The sequence below is a fragment of the Drosophila suzukii genome, chromosome 3, assembly GCF_043229965.1.
Source record: "Drosophila suzukii chromosome 3, CBGP_Dsuzu_IsoJpt1.0, whole genome shotgun sequence".
Taxonomy (NCBI): Eukaryota; Metazoa; Arthropoda; class Insecta; order Diptera; family Drosophilidae; genus Drosophila; species Drosophila suzukii.
The window spans coordinates 3,032,697-3,053,741 of record NC_092082.1 but is presented as its reverse complement, the minus strand read 5'-3'; the positions used below and the strand labels follow the sequence as shown (position 1 = coordinate 3,053,741).

At 44.1% G+C, this 21,045-nt stretch overlaps 7 protein-coding genes across 14 annotated transcripts in view; 3 read left to right on the top strand and 4 right to left on the bottom strand.

The window, feature by feature from the left end:
• Fife (regulating synaptic membrane exocytosis protein fife) overlaps nucleotides 1–6,791 on the top strand; it is a 67,580-nt gene extending 60,789 nt beyond the window's left edge. For all 5 annotated transcript variants that reach the window (XM_036816410.3, XM_036816409.3, XM_036816408.3 and 2 more), the window contains 3 exons: nucleotides 505–1,274; nucleotides 1,648–1,809; nucleotides 4,545–6,791. In XM_036816410.3, the coding sequence (XP_036672305.2) occupies nucleotides 505–1,274; nucleotides 1,648–1,809; nucleotides 4,545–4,736 (1,124 nt within the window). In that variant the 3' untranslated portion in view covers nucleotides 4,737–6,791. The remainder of the gene's footprint in view (nucleotides 1–504; nucleotides 1,275–1,647; nucleotides 1,810–4,544) is intronic.
• An 84-nt stretch (nucleotides 6,792–6,875) lies between these two features.
• On the bottom strand, nucleotides 6,876–8,817 carry LOC108013601 (uncharacterized). The gene is made up of 3 exons (XM_017079538.4): nucleotides 8,518–8,817; nucleotides 8,271–8,459; nucleotides 6,876–8,208 (listed from the first exon to the last, which is right to left on the bottom strand). Exons 1-3 carry the CDS (start codon nucleotides 8,815–8,817, stop codon nucleotides 6,997–6,999), a joined length of 1,701 nt encoding a protein of 566 aa, XP_016935027.2. The 3' UTR covers nucleotides 6,876–6,996.
• Nucleotides 8,818–8,982: 165 nt separating this feature from the next.
• Nucleotides 8,983–10,131, bottom strand: Snup (snurportin-1). Its single transcript, XM_017079539.4, has one exon. It carries the CDS (start codon nucleotides 10,039–10,041, stop codon nucleotides 8,983–8,985), a length of 1,059 nt encoding a protein of 352 aa, XP_016935028.2. The 5' UTR covers nucleotides 10,042–10,131.
• A 224-nt stretch (nucleotides 10,132–10,355) lies between these two features.
• ProRS-m (prolyl-tRNA synthetase 2-like protein, mitochondrial) lies at nucleotides 10,356–12,070 on the top strand. Of its 3 annotated transcripts, XM_017079540.4 has the most exons (4): nucleotides 10,364–10,555; nucleotides 10,617–10,868; nucleotides 10,930–11,191; nucleotides 11,249–12,070. In XM_017079540.4, the coding sequence occupies exons 1-4, from the start codon at nucleotides 10,463–10,465 to the stop codon at nucleotides 12,028–12,030; spliced, it is 1,389 nt and encodes a 462-aa protein (XP_016935029.2). In that variant the 5' UTR covers nucleotides 10,364–10,462; the 3' UTR covers nucleotides 12,031–12,070. The 3 variants fall into 3 exon arrangements, with proteins under 3 accessions (XP_070851695.1, XP_016935029.2, XP_016935030.2); XM_070995594.1 differs by lacking the exon at nucleotides 11,249–12,070 and having other exon boundaries at nucleotides 10,356–10,555; nucleotides 10,617–10,872; nucleotides 10,930–11,041; XM_017079541.4 differs by lacking the exon at nucleotides 10,364–10,555 and having other exon boundaries at nucleotides 10,731–10,872.
• On the bottom strand, nucleotides 12,014–14,348 carry LOC108013605 (uncharacterized). 2 transcript variants are annotated; one of them, XM_017079543.4, is made up of 6 exons: nucleotides 14,196–14,348; nucleotides 13,738–13,928; nucleotides 13,545–13,668; nucleotides 13,216–13,377; nucleotides 13,028–13,161; nucleotides 12,014–12,969 (listed from the first exon to the last, which is right to left on the bottom strand). In XM_017079543.4, exons 2-6 carry the CDS (start codon nucleotides 13,798–13,800, stop codon nucleotides 12,127–12,129), a joined length of 1,326 nt encoding a protein of 441 aa, XP_016935032.1. In that variant the 5' UTR covers nucleotides 13,801–13,928; nucleotides 14,196–14,348; the 3' UTR covers nucleotides 12,014–12,126. The 2 variants fall into 2 exon arrangements, with proteins under 2 accessions (XP_016935032.1, XP_065721066.1); XM_065864994.2 differs by having other exon boundaries at nucleotides 14,173–14,264.
• A 1,358-nt stretch (nucleotides 14,349–15,706) lies between these two features.
• Nucleotides 15,707–17,172, bottom strand: LOC108012495 (mucin-22). Its single transcript, XM_017077904.4, has 2 exons — nucleotides 17,014–17,172; nucleotides 15,707–16,772 (listed from the first exon to the last, which is right to left on the bottom strand). Exons 1-2 carry the CDS (start codon nucleotides 17,035–17,037, stop codon nucleotides 15,813–15,815), a joined length of 984 nt encoding a protein of 327 aa, XP_016933393.2. The 5' UTR covers nucleotides 17,038–17,172; the 3' UTR covers nucleotides 15,707–15,812.
• A 2,315-nt stretch (nucleotides 17,173–19,487) lies between these two features.
• LOC108013150 (uncharacterized) lies at nucleotides 19,488–21,001 on the top strand. The gene is made up of 2 exons (XM_017078840.4): nucleotides 19,488–19,759; nucleotides 20,300–21,001. The coding sequence occupies exons 1-2, from the start codon at nucleotides 19,608–19,610 to the stop codon at nucleotides 20,772–20,774; spliced, it is 627 nt and encodes a 208-aa protein (XP_016934329.2). The 5' UTR covers nucleotides 19,488–19,607; the 3' UTR covers nucleotides 20,775–21,001.
• The last annotated feature ends 44 nt before the right edge of the window (nucleotides 21,002–21,045 follow it).

The following is a 21,045-nucleotide window of genomic DNA, read 5'->3' as shown; positions in this document are numbered from 1 at the left end:
GTAACACCTTTCATTCTACGCCCCCGGAAGCCAGTGATGGGAAACACGGAAAGAAAATAGGATAACTAAAACGAGATCTAATAAAAATTAATATTTAACAGAAACTATAAAATTCAATTTCATCATTTTATAAAAGAAATTTAAATGATTTAATATATTTAATATAATAATAAACAATCTACTTTAATGTAATCTTTAAATTTGATAGCTTCACAAGAAGAAATGCGCATTTTAAAAGAAATCTTTAAACTATCCTATCCATAAAACATAAGCTCATATGAAATTCAATACAGTAATAAACTGCATGGTATACCTTATAGAGGACTGCGAACGTTATGATCTTAGATCTATCGGTAGTTTGCCTGAACCCTCTACATAGGTAGCTTTATAGTGATTGGTAGTGTTCCCATCACTGCCAGTAAAACTTGATACTTTGAGTTGAGTTCAAACGCGTTTAAAGATCTCCCAACAGAATGCTCTAAGCTCTGATTTTCACCTGAACAGGTGCCAGTCGCGTTGGATTGCCGAGCGGACCGAATAGTCGCAAGAGTTCTGTTCTGGACTTGTCGCAGCAGCAACAGCAGCAGTTGCAACAGCTGCAGCAGTTGCAGTTGCAGCAGCAGCAGTACTTGCAGCAGCAACTGCCCATGGGCGTGGGCAATGCGGACACCAGTCCGCCCTCCGAGGACGAGGACAGGCGCTACAGGCCGCGCTGGAAGGGATCAGGAAGCCAGCTGCCGCCCCAGAGTCCCAAGCAGGTGCTCTCCCGGCTCAAGCAGGCCGCCTCCACCTCGAATGTGGCCCAGGTTGACCCCAGTCGACAGGGCCAACTGCTGCCCACCAATCCGATGCAGCAGCAGCAGCGCAAGGGCAGCATGTTCCAGTTGGGCGAATCCCAGGCTCTGCAGGCCGTCCAGGGTCCCACCACCACGACCACGCTGCAGAGGAAGGGCAGCATGTACGTGGCCAAGGTCACCGAGACCCCTCCCTTGGGCACGCCCACCCGCAAGGGCAGCGTCTACCAGAGAAGTGGAATGGGTTTCGGACTGGGTGTGGATAGCCCCGGACCCGACAGTCCGCAGCGGAAGCAGAGTGTGGTCAAGACCCTCAGCGGGAGCTATGTCAACACTTCCACCACCACAGGTGGGGAGTCCAGCTATGGCCTGAAACTGGGACCCTCGCAGATCCATCCCAAGGGCTATCGCCTGACCACCGCGCGGTACGGGGAGCTCAAGATGGGATTCGTTAAGATCAAGGGCAACGTGGAGGTGGAGGTAAGTGGACTTCAGTTCTACAAGAAATAAGCTCATTCTTTAGTTTTAAGATCTTAAGTTCAGAAGATCCTTAGATTATAAATCTAGAAGCTTAAATATTTTAGTGAAGTTGCTCCAATACAACTTTTTAAGTAAAGAAATAATGACATAGTCATAGGAGATTAAAAAAAAAAGCTTATAATAACATAATCGCAATACACAACCGAAAAATTATAGCCCAAACTAGCCTATATCCTTGGTTATACGCTGGCTTACAATGTATCGAAATATGACTTCGGCTGTTATGAGCAAGGAGTTTCGGCTTATGGGTCCCTGGGAGATGTCCATTAAACACACATATTTTATTGCCCCTTATGCTATTCCTCGTTTCCAGCTAATCTGCGCCCGTAACATTGTCAACGAGGACTGCGAGACTCCGCCGGATACGTACGTGAAGTGCTACATCAAGGACGGGGACCGCCTGCGCCACAAGAAGAAGACGCGCGTAGTGCGCCACGCGGCGGAGCCCATCTACCGGCAGACCATTAAGTACCAGGTGAGCAAATGGCCCATTGTTGTAGCGCCTGGCAGGTGACGATGATGATGATATGATGGTGGTGATGGGGATGATGATGGCCCCACCATACTGATGCTGACCATGGCCACGTCAGGATGTTATTACCTGCTGCCTGCATTGTAATGCGATTAATGGCTGCTGGCCGGACCGCATCGACGAGGCCAATTTCCGCGAACAGCGGGTGGCTGACAGATGGCCTTAACCCTCTGTGTACCCTAGAGATCTCAAGCCCTTTAAAATAGACTGTGCTGAAAAAAATTATGCTTTGAATTTTAGAACTTTTAAACTGAGTTTGCAGAGCTGAAAAATATTTTAAAACATCATTAGATGTAATACCACATCTTCGAAAATTGTTCAAAAATTGAGTTTTCCAGGTTTAAATGCCAATCGATTGGGAATTTTATTACGAATTCAGCAAGGTATGGCATTCCATGTTTGGACTCTTACTTTTATTGTTTCGGCCAAAATACTACTCTGCTTTTGGGTAAAAAGTGAAACTTAGGATTTTTGTAAAAAATCCACATATTTCGATCCGTTTTTTTGCTGTAACTTGGCCAAAACTGGTCTCACACGTAAAAGACGCACTGCTATGAACAGCTAATAAGCTACATAATCGGTATCCATCACTTTCCGGCTGGTTTAGAAAAATTCAAAATATCGCAAATTTTCGCATTTTTATTTATCACCTATATTTGCGAAAATCGCTCAAAAATTAAGTTTTCCAGGTTTAAATGCCAATCGATTGGGAATTTTATTACGAGTTCGGCAAGGTATGGCATTCCATGTTTTGACTGTTACTTTTATTGCTTCGTCCAAAATACTACTCATTTTTTGAGTAAAAAGTGTAACTTCGGATTTTTGAAAAAAATCAAAATTTTCGATGCGTTTTTTTGCTGTAACTTGGCCAAAATTGGTCTCACACTTAAAATACGCACTGCTATGAACAGCTAACAAGCCACGGTGGACCCCAGTCGACAGGGTCAACTGCTGCCCACCAATCCAATGCAGCAGCAACAACGCAAGGGCAGCATGTTCCAGTTGGGCGAATCCCAGGCTCTGCAGGCCGTAATCGATTTCTATCACTTTCCGGCTGATTTACAAAAATTCAAATTTTCACAAATTTTCGCATTTTTGGTAAGGGGTAACATCACTTATTTTTGCGAAAATCGGTCAAAAATTTAATTTTTGCAGGTTTAAATGCCAATCGATTGGGAATTTTACTACGAGTTCAGCAAGGTATGGCATTCCATGATTGGACTGTTACTTTTTTTGTTTCGTCCAAAATACTACTCATTTTTGGGGTAAAAAGTGTATCTTCCGATTTTTTGAAAAAATCAACATTTTTCGATGAGTTTTTTTACTGTAACTTGGCCATAATTGGTCTCACACCCAAAAGACGCACTGCTATGAACAGCTTACAAGCTAAGTAATCGATATCCATCACTTTCCGGCTGGTTTTGAAAAATTCCAATTTTCACTAATTTTCCCATTTTTGGTAAGGGGTAACATCACCTATTTTTGCGAAAATCGCTCAAAAATTAAGTTTTCCAGGTTTAAATGCCAATCGATTAAAAAATTTTTTACAAGTTCAGCAAGGTATGGCATTCCATGTTTGGACTGTTACTTTTATTGTTTCGTCCAAAATACTACTGATTTTTGGGGTAAAAAGTGTAACTTCGCATTTTTGTAAGAAATTAACATTTCTCGATGCGTTTTTTTGCTGTAACTTGGCCAAAATTGGTCGCACACTTAAAAGACGCATTGCTATGAACAGCTAATAAGCCACGTAATTGATATCCATCAACTTCAGGCTGATTTACAAAAATTCAAATTTTCACAAATTTTCGCATTTTTGGTAAGGGGTAACATCACCTATTTTTGCGAAAATCGCTCAAAAATTAAGTTTTCCAGATTTAAATGTCAATCGATTGGGAATTTTACTACGAGTTCAGCAAGGTATGGCATTCTATGTTTGGACTGCTACTTTTATTGTTTCGTCCAAAATACTACTCATTTTTGGGGTTAAAAGTATGAATTTGGATCACCTATTTTTGCGAAAATCGCTCAAAAATTAAGTTTTCCAGGTTTAAATGGCAATCGATTGGGAATTTTACTACGAGCTCAGCAAGGTATGGCATTCTACTATTGGACTGTTACTTTTATTGTTTCGGCCAAAATACTACTCATTTTTGAGGTAAAAAGTGTAACTTCGGATTTTTGTAAGAAATCAACATTATATGATGTGTTTTTTGCTGTAACTTGGCTAAAACTGGTCTCACACGCAAATCATTTAAATCCCAATCGATTGGAAATTTTATAACGAGTTCAGAAAGATATGGCATTCCAGACGTGGACCGTAATTTAATTGTTTTTTAGTACGTGGCTAATATATTAATATATGTATGTTTAAATTTTAAGTCATTTTTTGTTCAGAAAAAAATATTGTCTAAATTCTTAAATTTTTTTATTTCTTGGACAATATTCTTTTTAAAAATATTATTATTTGGTTTAGTTTGCCAATTATAAATATTTTATAAAAATCTATAATTGCTTTATGGTCAAAGCAAAGGTCCTTAAAGTTCCGTGGGTACACAGAGGGTTAACTTTTCACAGGTGGATGCGCCCCGTTGGGCACGTGCCATATTTTTATTGGAGGCCTTGTAATTACCCAAACGAATAACGCATAACGATAACGAATTTTCATGCAACTGCAGAGCTCGGACGTCTTTGGGCGCAACATCGTCATCATGGTGTGGCAGCGGTGCGTGGGCTTCGAGCACAACCAGGGCCTGGGCGGCACGGAGGTGAACCTGGACAAGGTGAGCATTGGACAGCCCATCAGCGGATGGTATCCGCTCTTCCCGATGCACAGCTACGGAGGCTCCGACTCGGACAACTCTCCCTGACCGAACAACCCACTAATCGCAGTCCGCAGGCAGTGCCGAGGTCGAGGTCCCCTGGAACCGGAGGAACTCGGGATCGGAATGCCACTGCAAGCTCAATTTGTTAGCGCCTAAGAAATGGACACCATACTATATATATATTGTTACTCTGAGATATGCAGATATAACCCATAGAAGCATTACGTCCCCTGTATGTATTAGTTATTAGTTAAATGAGCTTAGCACGGGCTGGCAGGTGGTTATGTTACACCAAATACTATATACATTCGTGGTGAGAGAGCTTTGTAAGTAAGGTACACAGGTAAGGCAGCACTAAAGTGGGGAGTACGAGTAGTACCCATATCAGACAGCACAATAATTGAGGAATCGGAGTACGAGAAGCATATAGTATATACACGCGTTTATATATTTTTGCTTGTTGTGTTTGTGAAAGTTTAATGATGTTCGCATTTGAATGGAAGTGGGATTGAGGAATGGAAACGAAACGGGCACCAAAACAATAATGTTGAAATTTCGAGGCAACGAAGTGGGTGAGCACTCACCCCACAGAGAGGGATTTAAAGCTTGGTAGCTAACAGAGGCATACTTGTATCCTAATAAGTGTTAATTAAATGTTGCGCAGAAAATAAAAGCCGAATAGGCTAGCCCCAACTATCCGTACAGCTGACAACCCCGCCATGGTTTCAACTGCTCCACAAACACGAAATCTGAATATCTAAATGTCTACAAAGCTGAGCCTCTAAAAATCGTATTAACCTGAATATCCCAAAATTTAAAAATCTGAAAATCTAAAAATCGAACGAAAGGAATCTAGTTTAAATCGACAATCTTTATGGGTGTGTGCTTGTGTGGGTGTGAGAATTGAGTGCGATTAAAGAGTGATTAAGACGAATTTACTGTAGACATTTTATGGTAGGGCATTGATTGCAACACAGCCGATTAAAGACATCCCCCTCTTCCTGTTTCTCCCACTTTTTCAAAACTATCTAAGAGGATTTTCAGCCACACAAAACAGGACAATCTCGTGTAATGAAAAAAGTGAAAAATTTACATTTTCGGAACTTGTGTATAAATCTAATATCTAATCAGCATACAGCCTAACGACTTGGAGTTTCAAACTAAAGTTACAAACACACATATAGATTTATTTATACAACGCTTACACTTGAGTCGTATTACCTAGAGTACTTAAGCTGCAAAGACATTGTGGAACTTTTACTGTCCTAACACTTTTAACGCTAGTCACGGTTTCTAAAAGGTCCTTAAGCCGAAACCATTTCTTGTGCGAAACTTAACGACTCTTTAACCGTGACAGCAACTATATATCCGTATCTGCATCTGTATCTGTTTCAAGGGCAGCTGCGGGCCTTTCTTATTGTTAGATGTTGCTTTAAAAACCCAAAGAGAAAATACTTAGTACCAGATAATCCATTGTTGTATCTTGTAAGTACTTGGTAGTTGTCAAGGTAGTCAGGGTAAAAGAAATATTCCTGTTTTATTTCGGTTGGCTAATTACTCTTCACAATCTGGCTGTTGTTTTATATACCTAGTTGGGTAACGAAAACTAAAATGGTTGTGCTATCTCAAAATTAAAACTACTTACTAATGTTCTACTCGTTGATGGAGCTATTTCTCCGGCAAAGTGAGCCGCTATCAACTACTCTTAGGTACTTTTTGGTCTTTTCTACTAAATAACTCTAATACTACGACTTTTATTACTTATTGTACTTAGCCGGAAGTTGGTATAGAGGACTTTGAAAACTGTAAAAATAACACCATATCAGCGTGTAGCGTTGGGCTGGAATCTGGGGAGGATTGCGCTTCAAAAGTGCCGAGTGGGCTGTAGCAAGGCTTATAAGAATACAAATCTACTACTTGTTAAAAAATAACTTAGCCATTACCTGCGTACACTATGTAAAACAATATACACAGATGTGAACTATATGAATATGAACGTACATATTATATATTATTATATTTAAAATAACTGTAGAAAAACCAAAAGAGACCCACATTATATGTATATCAAATTGAGTTTCAATAAACATCAAATATTTATTTGAAGTTGTCTATTATTCTTGGATTTTTCTATTTTGTTGACGGTGGATACAAAAAAATACCTCCAAGAAAATGTAAACTACGTTTGTTAATTCAAATATACAGGACAAAAATATTGTTTTTAATTCAACCAGCAACTTAAAATACATACAATTTTTTTGATTGGTAAAACTAAAAATAAACTAACACTTCTAATTCACTTGACTTAGTTTCTAAATTTCCCAATGGTGCTGGGAGCGGAACTGCCTGCAGGAGTTGCGCCCACAACAACTCCTCCGTTGTTAAGCAAAGCCGTAAGTGTGGCGTGCGAGGAGCTGAGGGTGGAACTGGCGGCCAGCTTGGTCTTAAGCGGCGTTGTCGTGCTGCCCACCACCTGTCCCTGCAAGCAGGGAGTGGGAGAAGCAGCCGGGAGTTCCTTTAGCACAGTTTCTTCAGACGGCGGCGTGGCTACCTGTTGTTGCTGCTGCGCTGAGGCGCCCTGCAGCAGAGCATTCCTCAGATGACTGTTGTTGGCATTTCCCGACTGCTGCTGGCTGGGCATAATATACGAATTGGTTATAAGCCCGCGGCTCTTTATATTCAGATCCACAAAGAACAGGCGCATCTTGTGTATCATGGCATCGGTCACACTAAAGGTGAGCATCATGCTGAGATCAATGTTGGTTTTGTGGCGATACAGATCGTGAGTTTGCTGCAGGCGACACACTTCATCGTAGATTAGAAACAAGAACCTCGAGCTGCGATTCTCGGCTGGAATAATGCCTCGAGTGGCCAGCCACTCCCTGTCCTCGCCATCCGGTAGGTAGCGTATCAATTCCGGATGCTTGCTGGCCAAACGCTCCTTACCGTCAGTGCCAAAACCAAACGCTAGGTTGGCCTGCACATCTAGCACAAACTTGGTGGTGGTGGAGATCTGAGCGGTGTTCCAAAATATCTGCCGGCGCACAGGAGTGGGCAGAGTGCCACCAACCAATGGAGTAACTGCGGAGCGATGCTGCGGTTGGTGTTGGTTTTGCGTTTGAGTTTGTGTTTGTTCCTGCTGTGGCTGCAAGGGCTGAACTGTTTGCAACTCCGGTTGTTGGAGCAGGAGAGGCCGAGGAGCAGGTTGTTGGTTCTGTGTGGGCAACTGGTTGACCGTGGTGGCCGTGCAGGGCATCGGTTTGGTGGCCACAAAGCTCGTGTTTGGAGCAAATACTTTATTAACTGGGTTAATCTCTTGCTTAGCTGTGCGTTTGAGAGCCAGGCGCTGCTGCTCCGTAGCGCCAGCCACCAAACGATGCTGGCGCACAAAGGTCGTGTACTGAGCCTTAGCGTTTTCCAACAGAGCACACGATGACATCTTCTGCAACGTTTCCTCGTTGACTGTATGCTGACCAAGGTTCTCCTTGATGTTGCCAAAAGCGGGCTTAAAATAGTTCTAATTTAGTAAGATAAGAGGAATTAGAAAGCAGTTTCATTTAAAAGTAAGCATTAACCTACTTGCATATATCGTTTGATTATCTCGTTGACCTCCGCATCGAAGGCTTGCTGTACACTAATCCTAAGAAGTTCCAGAGCTCTCATGGCGGACTCTGCACTGCCGCCACTTTCCGTGTTATGTGAACCACCAAGTCTTTGGCGAATGCGTTGCAACATGTTCTCCGCCATGTCTGGTGTGGTTACATATTTCTGAGGGATAATGAAAAGTTAACTTCTCTGGTACAAGGAGAAATAAACTCATAGTTACCTGCGAGGACTCCGCATCCGAGGATGTGGATTCGCCCAGCAGGGACAAGGTGATTGTGTTGCTCTCTGCTGCCGCATCCTTCTCCGCCTGCTTTCTTACCCCCTCCACCGGACTGGCCACCCGTGTGTCCATTGAATGAGTGGTTTGATTGGAACAGTCGGAGTCGTCTGAGGAGGAGTTTGCTGCCTGCAGCTGCATACCCGGAGAAGAACGCTGCTGCACTTCGTTCGCTGATGTGGTGTTGCTGTTTAAGGAACCCCCCACATCGGTGGGGATTTTCCAACTTCGCTGAATGACCATTATTGGTTAGATAAATTTTTTAATAATTTTAACAAGTTTTGTTGCTGCTGGGCTGGCCGCAATCTGGGCTGGTTTTCCTGGGCGCGAGCTGAGCCTGTTTGTCCAGGGCCGAGTTTTCACTGCGCCTGCGCAGAAAAGTCACCCTCACACCGCCGCTCATTTTGCCTAGCAGACGTCAGCTGCTGGCGGCTCCGCACAGTCCATATCGAATTCACCGAGCTCCAGGCGCCTCTGGTGATCGAGGACTCCCTTCAGGCCGGCGTACTCATCGCTGTCAGCTTCCTCCTCCGCCTCCATGGTTACCTCAGGCTGCTCCTTTACTTTAACTGCCTTTCTCTGCTCCTTTAGTTGTTTCCTATGCTCTGTCAATTTGCGATCAAACTCATCCATGTATTGCAAAGCGTGTTTGGGTTGGTAATCCTCGGGAGCCGTATAACTTGTGCTTACAGGCAATCCCAGAACATCCATCATCATAAAAGGAAACAGCCAGCACACTAAGGGAGTTACTTGGCACACATAGCTAGCTTCTTTGTGGTAAAACAGGAAACCATCTAGGGGGGGCTTGTTCTCCGGGAAAACCGGATACTTGTGCAGGACCTGCTCCACAGCAGAGGTGTCCTCGAAGTCGTAGTGGTCCAGGAGCACAAATGGCTTCTCATTGTGCTCGTTAAGTTTGGAAAAATCATTCTCCTCAAAGCGGGCGCGCAGCCAATAGAAGCGAAAGGATGCCTCGCAGTCCTGCAAGTCCTGCTGGCCAAATGATATGGCATCCAGGACATAGAAGGTATCAACATCCTCCACGTAAACGCAGTCAAGGATTGTCTGACCTTTTTGAAGCTGCCAGTCGCCGGGCAAAGATGATCGCAGATCCATAAACATCCACCCGCCTTTGGAGTACACTTTTGTGATCCCCTTGCTGGCCACCACGAGGCATCTCTTGCCCACGGGACAAGGAACCAGTAGCCACTCGCCAAGATCCTCGGGCTTATGGCGCAGCCACTCGGAAAGTTGTGGTCTGTAGGGGATTCCTCTCTGGTGACCAGCACGTTTCCAGTTCTTCTTCTTCTTTGGCGGTTTTTCGCCGGGTTTTTGCAGCGGGCGGGAGTCATCCTGGTCCTGCTGGCGGCGCAGCTTCTGCTGCTTCAGGAGGTCCTTTTGGCGCTGCTTCTGCTGCTCGCCCATGTCCAGACCCTTCTTGTACAGGTCCTGAAAGCTCGAGTTCATTTTTATTGCGAATTTATAAAAACCAAAACAAAAACAAGGCTGTAGTCGATAAACGGGAGGCGATATTTTGAGTAAGTCTATCGGGCAGTGTGACCGCGCCGACTACGATGAAATTTCTACCGAGTAAGAATGAACACCATTATTATTATTTCATTTAAAGATATCCCAAAAAAGATATATATATATATTATAATACAATTTTATTGCATTTGATGCATTTAATGTGAGAAATGTTGATTTTGATTGTATTGTTTTATTTTAATTGTTCACGTCAAAGGGAGTGCACTGTATCACAGTTGTCAGTTATATATTGTCTACTCATCTCTGGTCACACTGGCATTTTGCATTCTTTTTTTTGCATTTACTTTACCGGTATTTTTATGGAGTAATAACAATTAATTAACTTAAACTAAATGAAAACATGAATAAAGCCTCCCGCCTTTTTTGCCCGGCTCTCATCACGCCCAAAAATGCGGTGGTTAAGCAATCGGAACAGCTGTCCCGCAGTCAGAAGGTGGGAATTCACTATGCTGTTACGAAAGAAGTCTTAACAGAAATCATATAAATATTTCCAGCTCCTGACCGAACTGGGACTGGTGAAATCTGGCAGTAATGGTACATACCAGATAATGCCCGTGGCCCAGCGATCGGTGGACAAGTTGATTGACCTGGTGCAGAGGAACATGCAACAGGCTGGAGGGCAGAAGATCACCCTGCCCATCCTGACGCCCACCGGGCTATGGAAGAAGACAGGAAGACTGGAGGGCGACATCTCCGAGTTCTATATGGTGCGGGATCGCAGTGGCAAACAGTTCCTCATGAGTCCAGTGAGTGAGTGAGCAGATTTCCCGATTCATGACTCAAATTTAACCTTATCTCATTGATTAGACCCACGAGGAGGCCGTGACAGCCATGCTGGCCACCACTTCACCCATTTCCTATCGCCAGCTGCCCCTGAGGCTCTACCAAATTGGCCCCAAGTTCAGGGATGAGCTAAAAACGCGATTCGGCTTAATGCGAGCCAAGGAATTCCTGATGAAGGACATGTACTCCTTTGATGTCTCCGAGGAAACAGCCAGAGAAACATACTCCACAGTTAGTGCCGCCTACGACAGGCTGTTCAAACAGCTAGAGGTTCCATTTGTTAAAGGTAGATATGCTTAACATTTAGCTAAGAAAATCCATAAACTCTAGAATCGCCTTCTAGTAAATGCCGCCACTGGCATAATGGGTGGCAGTGTTTCCCATGAGTACCACTATGTATCGCCCGTGGGCGAGGATACCCTGCTGCAGTGCAGCTCCTGTGGCTATGCGGGCAACTCTGAAGTCCTGGAAGGGCAGACAGTATCCCCAGCCAGCTGCCCCAGCTGTAAAAGCTTGGATTTAAGAGAAGTGCGGGGAGTTGAGGTGGCCCACACCTTCCTGTTGGGCGACAAGTACTCCAAGCCTTTGGGCGCCACCTTTCTCAACACCTCCGGCAAGCCACAACCGCTAGTCATGGGCTGCTATGGCATCGGCATCACAAGGATAATTGCTGCGAGTCTGGAGGTGCTCTCTACCGAACAGGAACTCCATTGGCCAAGGCTCCTGGCACCTTACGATGTGTGTTTAATAGGACCCAAGCAAGGCAGCAAGGAGCAGCCGGCTGCGGAGTTGATAGAGAACGAACTGCTGCTTAACGTGGGAGAACTTTGTGGCCACCAAGAGCTGCTGCATGACGATCGCAAGGAACTGACCATAGGCAAACGTTTGCTGGAAGCCAAGCGCTTAGGTCATCCTCTTACCATTGTGGTGGGGGCCAAGGCAGTCCAGCAGGATTCCCCAAAACTGGAAGTGCACCTCAGTAAAGGCGAAAAACTTGAGCTGGATCTTAGTGAAGCTTTAAAACTAGTATCAGAACACAGCCAATACAAAAACAGTCTCCTGAACGGAAGCTTTCATCGGGACGAAGAAGAAAGTAGAAGTCAATCAGTTGGCCATCAGCTTTAGCTTTATGCAATAAAGGTAACAATAACACACAACAAACAACCGCGCATCTAGACTGATTAAACTCAAATCAGCTCCGAGCTGCTCCCACTATCCGCACTAGTGATCCGCATAGTCGGGTTCCGGGATCTGCGGGTAGATCTGCACTTGGAGTTGCGGCTTGCGCGGCGGCGGTGGAGGCTTGGTCACCATGCTGGTGTACGACCAGGGCATTTGGTTGCGCAGCTCCTCGCTGACACGTGGATTAACCGGAGCGGGATACATCTCGCTATAGCGATTGTTCAGTGGTGAAGTCACCGCCAGTTGTTGGACAGCTGGCGAAGGAGACCGTGGAGTTTGCGGCTCCGACGGAGGATAGTTCAGGCGATCGGGATGGGCCTCGGTGGTACGATAGGTATTGATGTCCGGCTGCGGAGAAACCACATCCCTCTGCTGCTGAGGAACTTGCGGCGGCAGCACCAACACCGGCGACTGCAGAGTAGAGCGATCTCCTGGTGCAAATTGCTGCTGGGACTCCTGACGCTGGAAGTTCTGCTCCGAGGGAATGAAAATGGGGAGCGGCTTGGGGCGGATCTGCTCCGGATACTGAGGGCTGTCCAGCGGAGCCGAGGGCTGGATAGTCTCCACCACAGTGGCCTCTACCACCGGCTGGACAGGCGTAACCACAGGCTGAGGCGTTGGCTGGCGGGTGGGAGCCTGACTGTTGCTCAAGGCGGTTTTGGTGGCATTCTGCTGCGCCATGATTCCGGACAACGACAGACAAAAGCTGACTCCAATGATGTTTAGTAGCCAGATAATGGCCACGCGAGTTGTGAGGCACAGTAGAAGAATCGAAGGCGTCGAGAAGTAGACTCCGAAGGGCTCCATCAAGGTCCAGATAGCATTGGTAGTTTCTGTATCCGTATAGGCAATTCCAATGTAATCCAGTGCATCTTTCATAGACTACAATAGGAAGGATTATAATTTATAAAGTATAAGTCATATAAATAATTTTCTCTACCGTTGTATGGCTCAAGTCAATGCCATGATACACCGAGGCCACCACATCCAGGATACTGCCTGCCAAGACGGACAGAAACCAGGGCCAGTAGACGACTCCGGAGATCAGCTTAGTGGTGCGATTACACAAAGTGGCTGCAATGAATCATTGGTTATTAACCAGAATAACAAAGCTTTTGAGAAACTCACTTATAACCAACACCGAAGTGGCCACCCAGAGGCCACTTACCACTGCATAGGTTATCATGAAGATGAACTCCCTGTTGGTTATGACGAAGGACTTAGTCCAATCTATGCTCAAGTCAACTTGTTGGTTGTCTATCTTCAGCACCGGATCACCACATTCCTGCTCTGTTACGAAATGGTTTTTAGTAGGAATTTAAAGAAAAGATTATTTCCTTATCAGCGGTGCCATTTTAATCTTTGGAAACATAGTTATGATTTAATATTCGACAATCAAAACAGTTTTTAATAACTTTAGATCCAAAGAAATTCATACTAAGCCCATATGAACTCACCTGAAAAGTAAATAAGTTCCATGGCATATTTGAAGGGATTTTCGCTGAAGTCAGTGACCCCATCCGGGCACTCCCGGAAGGTAATGCCCCAGATGGACAGACCCAAATAAGCAACTCCCTGGGCCTGAAAATCATTTTCGTCAAATTACTGACTATTCCAAAAGGAATGTTTAATAATCTTTATAGCACTCACGAGTATGACAACCGCCATGAAGAGTATGAAGCACTTGGAAAACCCAGTGCCCATGCCCGCCATCTTGATGAGGTGCTATACTATAGAGTTCCTTTGGCGGGGATATTTTCTGTTCCGGTGAGTGGGTTGTGCAACCGGTGATCGCTGGGCTAGCCAATTGCCTACTCGATAAGACAACGCACGCTCTGGGGCTATAAATTCAATTTGAAATTACAATTCGTCAATTGGGAGAGATATCTAATCAGCTTGATTAGTTTTTGGTGAATTTTGCATATGGAATCAGGATAGCTCAATCATTCCTTGGCCATTCTTTTGCTTCTTGCTACACTTGAGGACAACTGTTTAATCTCTCGATTGTATGAATCACCAAAGGAAATTACGCTGTCGTCACTTCAATAAAGTATACGCAATGTTGCCCATAAACAACACTCACACCAGATCACAAATCGTTATCTCACCGATGGAACTCAATTCGCGTGTTTTTCGAAGTTTAAAAATGGAAGGCGAAACGCATTCGCCGACTGCCTCCTTTGCACTGAGCTCTTCCATCGAATGGCCATCGACTTTGGGTCTCCAAACGCTCCGCTCTTTCCCAGCGATAAGATAAACCTAATGAAATTTTAAGGGTTACACCTGTTATCAAAAGCACCAGCATGGATTGCTGACTACCCCAGATTGCACAATAGCAGAGTGCAAATATTTTGCTGATTTTGTAATACAAATTGAATGCCCCTTATCAACGAGCTTTTAGCTTTATCACTCAGAAAACATAGATATATCGGAGCGCAAATATAGGCGAACCTGCCCCCAGGTGGGTAAATAAATAAAAGTACCTGACCAGTTAGCAGGAACTAAATTTAAACCCACAGCTGATGAAGAGTTTATCAGAACAGAACGCCAAGTGGCTGACTTATCAATTTTCCCGCTCACGTTGCGTATACTCGATATTTCGGACGCTCAGCCTTTCGGCTCGTGTACTCAGGGCTATCATCTTCATAGGTTGTAAGTGATTGAGTGAGCGGGTGTAGGGGATTTCTTTATCGGTGCTGATTCATAATACACCCAAGGAAGCACCTAAAAAATGTACAACCCACAACGCCGGTAATTGTTTTGATAAACAATGTACATGCTGCCACCGAATAATATAAGGTAACCCATTCAAATTAATTCACACCTCAAAATATTATTAAACCAACTACCGTTTTTACAACTCCGGGGGTGTATTCTATTTTTTATTGAATTTATTTGTTTCTGGAAATAGGCAAAAAGTATGCCAACTAAAAGTTATCAACATTTCAGATATATGTTGCCACTTTAATAAATAAAACTGCTATACAAAACCAAAAATAATAATCATATTGCATTCAACGTTAAGATCTATTAAAAAAAAACTTTGTGAATATAACATCTTCTTCGCTTGAAAATATAATATTTTCCAAAGAAATTCAAATTTCTTATAAGCGTATAAGGTCGTTGAATTCAAAAGTATTGTCTATTGCTTTGTTTAGGAAGTTAGCTTTATCAAAATCAAATAAAACCCCATTCCGCTTTCTCCACAATTTTATAATCAAAAAGCAAACAATTGATTCGCAAATTGTTGACTAATAATGTTGGTCATCAGGCAATGAAGCTGATTAACACTTTGGGACCGATATAAACACATCGATTGGATAGTTTGGGTTCCGACAATTTGGCAATGTTTAATTAACCCAGTTGAAGATCACATTTGCAACGCGCTTCGAGAATACAGATTGTAATATTTGCTTTTCACAGAAATATTTGCATATTGCCGTGAGGTTTTTCCCGCCGCAGATTCTGGGAAGGTTTCGGGTGAATCGTTCATGCCTGGCTGAACCGCTAGCTTCATTAAGGCCTGTATTTATCCGAGCAATTAGAGCCTCAAATTTGGCAGAGCTCGCCGGGTAGGCCGTGTGAATTGGAAATGCAAATAAAGAAGCTTCGCATCAAATCGAGTCACATGACTTTAATTGAACTTGGCGTGTCATAAATATGTGAGTGGCGGGATGAGTTGGAGATGAGGGAGTTACAACTAGAGGGTTCAGAGGTCGACTGGCTTAAACGCGAGCCGATAGGATGACGGGATCGGCCTCCACCTCGGCCACCTTCTCCTTGAGCTTCTCCTCGTCCTTCTTCAGCTTTTCGATGGGCTCCTCAGTGGTGGTGGTGCTGGTGGTGGTGGTGGTGGTAGAAGTGGTGGAGCTGCCCACGATGGTCAGGACGGTGGTTGAGCTCTTCTCCGCCTCCTCCTTCTCCGCCGCCTTGGCGGTGGTGGTCTCCTCCTTCTCCACCGCCTTTGCGGTGGTGGTCTCCTCCTTCTCCGTGACCTTAGTGGTGGTCACCGCATCCGTCTTGGTAGAGGCCTCCTCGGTGGTGCCCAGGGAGCCGGCAATGGCCACCGCCTCCTCCACACTCTCAATGGGAGCCGTGGACGTGATCGAGGTCTTGGTAATGCTTATCTTGGTCTGCTTGCCATCACTGCTGTCGCTGCTCGAATCCTCCTTGATGGTGGCCGAGATCACCTTGGTGTGGTGCACCTGGAAGGTGGGGATCAGCGAAAGGACACCGCCATTGTGTGGCTGCACCGAGACATGGTCGATGATCAGGTGGGCGGGCACACCATCCTCGCTGTTGGGCACCTTCCTGGTGGTCTGCAGCAGAATCTTGCGTCCATCGTCCGTGGAGATGGCGGCATCTGTGGCCGGGGTGGACTCATCCGATCGCTTGGCCAGCGCGTGGTCCTCATCCTCTGCGATTGCCGCCTGGGACTGGGGCTTCACCTCCTCCACTTCGCTGCCCGGAGCACTGGCCTGGTGCAGACTCAGGGCGGACTGGAACAGACTGTCCTCCAGATCTCCGATCAGGCCGTGGAACGAGATCTGCTTCAGCTCGGCATCGGGATTGGCCTGCACCTGCCGCTTGACCACTTCCTGTTTCTCCACGGGCTGGAAGCCCGGGAAGAGATCACCCAAATCGAAGGGGGCGGCCAAAGAGGACACCGCCAGGGTTGCCAGCAACTAGAAAAATAATGTAAATATAAGAAATGGATTGAATAGTACAGGATACTATCTTAAGAATAGCAGAAACCCTTAGAATTTGATTTAATTTGATCATTACAAATTATTGGAAAGATTAAATGAATACCAAGAGAAACAATATGACGTTATATAAATTTTAGGAGCCCGAAACATTTTTTATGTTTTCAAAAACATTGTAAGATTTATACCATCTAAATTCCCCTATGTTATCCCTACTCACGGTGGTTAGCAAAGTGCACTTCATGGCCACTGCTATTGCTGATTTTGTCCGGATGGGTTGTGTTCAGCTCCAAGCTCAGATCGGAAATAAGTTTACGTCCCAGTGGCCGGCGACTTTTTAAAGTTTTCCGGCGCCCGCCGAACGGCCGACTGAAAGTTGTGGCTAAGCTTTATTATTACGTTCAGTTAGCACTTAGATCGCTTGGTTTGCCGAACTTGTTTTGGTGCCTGCGCGTGCTACTCCCTCGATGTTTGGGCCCAAACCTATTCTATTTTGTATTCCTTCGTGCTCTGTTTGTTGGCCAACTTCTAAGTCTCGACACTGGAAAAAAAGATTTAAGGAAATTTAAACTTAAACATTTTTAATGGAAGTTTTACGATTTTGAAGAGAAATGCCATAGCACTTTCTCTTCCCAAACAAAAACAAGGTGATATTACAATTTTTCATCGTGTTAAGAAAATGTTTTATTTTTGTCTGAACATTTAATCTTGTTTCTATTATTTATATTCAAAAGAAAAATCTTTATATTAGAATATAATCTTTCCAACTATGTAAATGAACGATAATATCATAGACCTTCATTTCGCTACCAATTCAGTTCAATTAGTTAAAAACTTAAATATATCCCAAGGATTAACATATTGGAGATTGGAGAGCGTCTTCTGTGCTACATGACCCAGGAGTTTTTGAGGCACATCTGAAAGCGCCGCTGTTAAATCCAAGTTGATTGTCTTAATTGTGGGAATTAACATATATTTACTAAAATAAATGCCAAATACGAATCCAAGAAGACAACCAAAATAAAAACAACACAAGTCTGGAGACTTTGAAAGGCCAAAACAATCGTCCAAAAAAAGAAAACATGTCCATTTGACAAACACGCGCTATAAACCGCATATTATTTTGGAGATATGGGAATCACAAGATACTTCTGCATCCCTCAGATGACTGCACTTTAGGGCAATTACAACTGTGCCTCTTTAACACTTCATAATTAGAGCGGTCGCCATGAGATCACCAGGGCACAAAGTTGATATGCGAAATGTGCAAATTAATTTCGAAAATTTTCCGCTGAAACAAAGGTCCATGCTCAGGTGAAAACTTGTTAAAGAAACGTGCCTCAAAACCGATTTGCCTCCATATCGAAAAACCGCAAAACGTTTACTGCGGCTTCGATTCGCCGGAGAAAGACTGCATGCCAAAAAAAATCCGGGCGGTCATGAATGAAAGTCAAGATCTGGCTGGTTATGCCGGAGAATGGGCGGCTTTAGGCGGTTAGCTCCAGTATGGAATAACTCGAATACCAGGTGGGTTATAAAAATCTTTAAAGTTTTTAATTTGATTACAGATATTAAGGCATTCGGCGGGGGATGTGCGCAATATCTCAACATCTGAGCACTAATTCTGGTTCTGAGTCAGCATGTTTTCGGTAGCAGTCGAAATTCCATAATTAGAGGTTCCAGAATTTGTATGCTATCGTACAACTTGGAAGCATCTGGAAAAACAAATGTCAGGAAACTTGTATAATAAATGGCATACGATGTTTTTTTCTTTAGACTATGGTCTTTTAATGTACTTATTAAAATATGTTTAAGTATTTGTAAAGACCTTAATATATATTAAGGCAATAACTAATAAATATTAGCTAGTCATAGTCATTACTCGGACTTTAAAATACAAATTTTTTTAAAGAATTCTAACCACATTTGAAAATTTAATCATTCTGAAACTTATTTATATAAAAATAACAGTGAACACTTATAATAATTCCTCGATTTAACATATTGAAGCTTACCTGTATAAAGCTAGAAGAAACTTTCAAGAAATCAAACTTTGATTTCTAGAAGAAAGTGATTTGCCACGGGTTGCTGATATTTTATTATCATACCGGGCGTATGCGTAATACTAAGAGCTAAAAATCAAATGAAGCTTAGCATGTGATGGAGAAAACTCTCACATTGCATATTAAATGCAAAAGATTTGGAATATTTAGCGGTCAAAGCACATGCCCACGTCAGCAGGGGCGTATGCGTAATGTGAATGCTCGCCACTTGGCAGACGGGCGCGTGTCCCAGGCCACATGCAATAATCCCGGCAAATGCGTCACCACAGGTGCAATGTTTATGGACTTATTTTCGGCCAGATCCGTGGCGTAAACACCAAGTCGAGATGTGCGTAGACAGCCCTTGCCAACGGTCAATATTTGTGGGGATGGCGATTCGTCTGGGGGACAGACCCTGGGACACGCTCCCAAAACGAGCACAATTAATTAGAGTCTGGGTCTCTCGAAAACAATCGCCAGTCCCCGGTTCCAAATGAAACGGAAGCCTAGAAACTGGGGATGAAATGTGGAGACCCCGGAGAGTGGCAAACCTGTCGGGCAATTAACAGTTGTCGATAATTACGCGGAATCGCGCCTCGCCAGCGGACCCGGCCGAAGCTCGCCGCCGCTATAAAAGCGCTCCGATCTGCACTAATTACCTTTAAACGCGCGAAAGTCAACGAAGGCGAGGCACCGGAGCCACTATCCCAGCAGAGCTACACAGCAGGCCGTCTCCATCTTCCTTCAGCCAACAAAAAGCCTAAGCCGTAAGATGCAGGTACACCAGGCTGTCTTTGGAGCCGCCGTGCTCGGCATGCTGTTGGCCATCGGAGGATCGCTGCCCGTTCTGGATGTCAGCTCTGGCATCGACAACGCTACCATCGAGGAGCTTAGGGCCAGCGTGAACGACAGTCCCAAGAACCTGTAAGCTGAAAATTATATAAAAATATTTTTGATACAAAAGTTCCTGACAAAGTTTATCTTAAAAAAGTGGTGTCAGTACATAGAGATTTCATATAATTGGATTTAATAACCCACAAATTTCTAAGAATTAACTTAAGGTCTATAGTTGAACACAATACTAGATTAAACAGAAAGTTGCTTTTAGAACACAGATTTATAGGATTTAATATCAATAGAGGTCTAAAGTTCAACATAACACTACTTCAAAAATTTATTGGAGAAAAGTGAAATATATTATTACTTGTCATTACTTGTCATAAAGACAATAACTTTTCAAAATATTTATAATGTAGATTTTCTGGTATCCATTATATTAGTATGGTATTCTAATTTTAGTACGCATATTCATTTATTGTGCTTTTTCTTTACTATTAAATAGTGTTAATTGCAGATAATAACACAAAACTTAGATTTTTGTTATGTATAAATAACCAGAAATATTTATTATCACATATTCTTACCGCGTAGAAAGGTTCCTAACTGGTTTTTTTTTCTTTCCAGATATGTGGTCAAGGCGGTGGTCTACGAGATTGGCATCCTAACAGAGGTTGGCGAGAATGACACCAGTTTCGAGAGCCAGGAGCGCGTGGATCTGACCTTCTATGACACGCACAGCAACAAGAGCCACATTGACCTGGGCAACATCCCGCTGCCCATCCAGACGAACGTCACCGGCCAAGTGCTAACCGGTATTGCACCCGTCAACCTAGGAGCTTTCAGCAGCCCCCAGGAGCTGCTGGAGACCCTGCCCCTAACCGGTAGCATCGTGAACATCACGCACAGCGACACCGCCTTCTATCAACTGAGTAGATCCAACACCAGTGCCGCCGATAAGCCACAGATCCTCGACCAGGAAACACTGGCCAAGCTCACCCATGCGGCCCAGTTGTTCCCGCCATCGTCGACAATTGGCCAGTCGGTGCCCATCAATCCGGCCGCCGATAACGAGGTGGCCCAGGCGGAACCCGAGGATTAGGAATCTCATCGCGATGCAGTGCGTTGCTCTCAACCATACAACCTATAAATACGTATACTCTAGATCTACTTAGTTTTATGGCTTCACACACTTAAGTACCTACAGTGCTAGAAAAGACTGGACGAGAGGACAAGAGATCGGCACTATTGCCTTGGTCACATCACAAGGTTGGAATTTCACTTTTCTATTGTAAAGTAAAAATAAATTTCGCATTAGTGCTAGGTAAATGAGGCGTCCGATCTTTCCAACTGGTGTTATCTGGTCTTCGGGC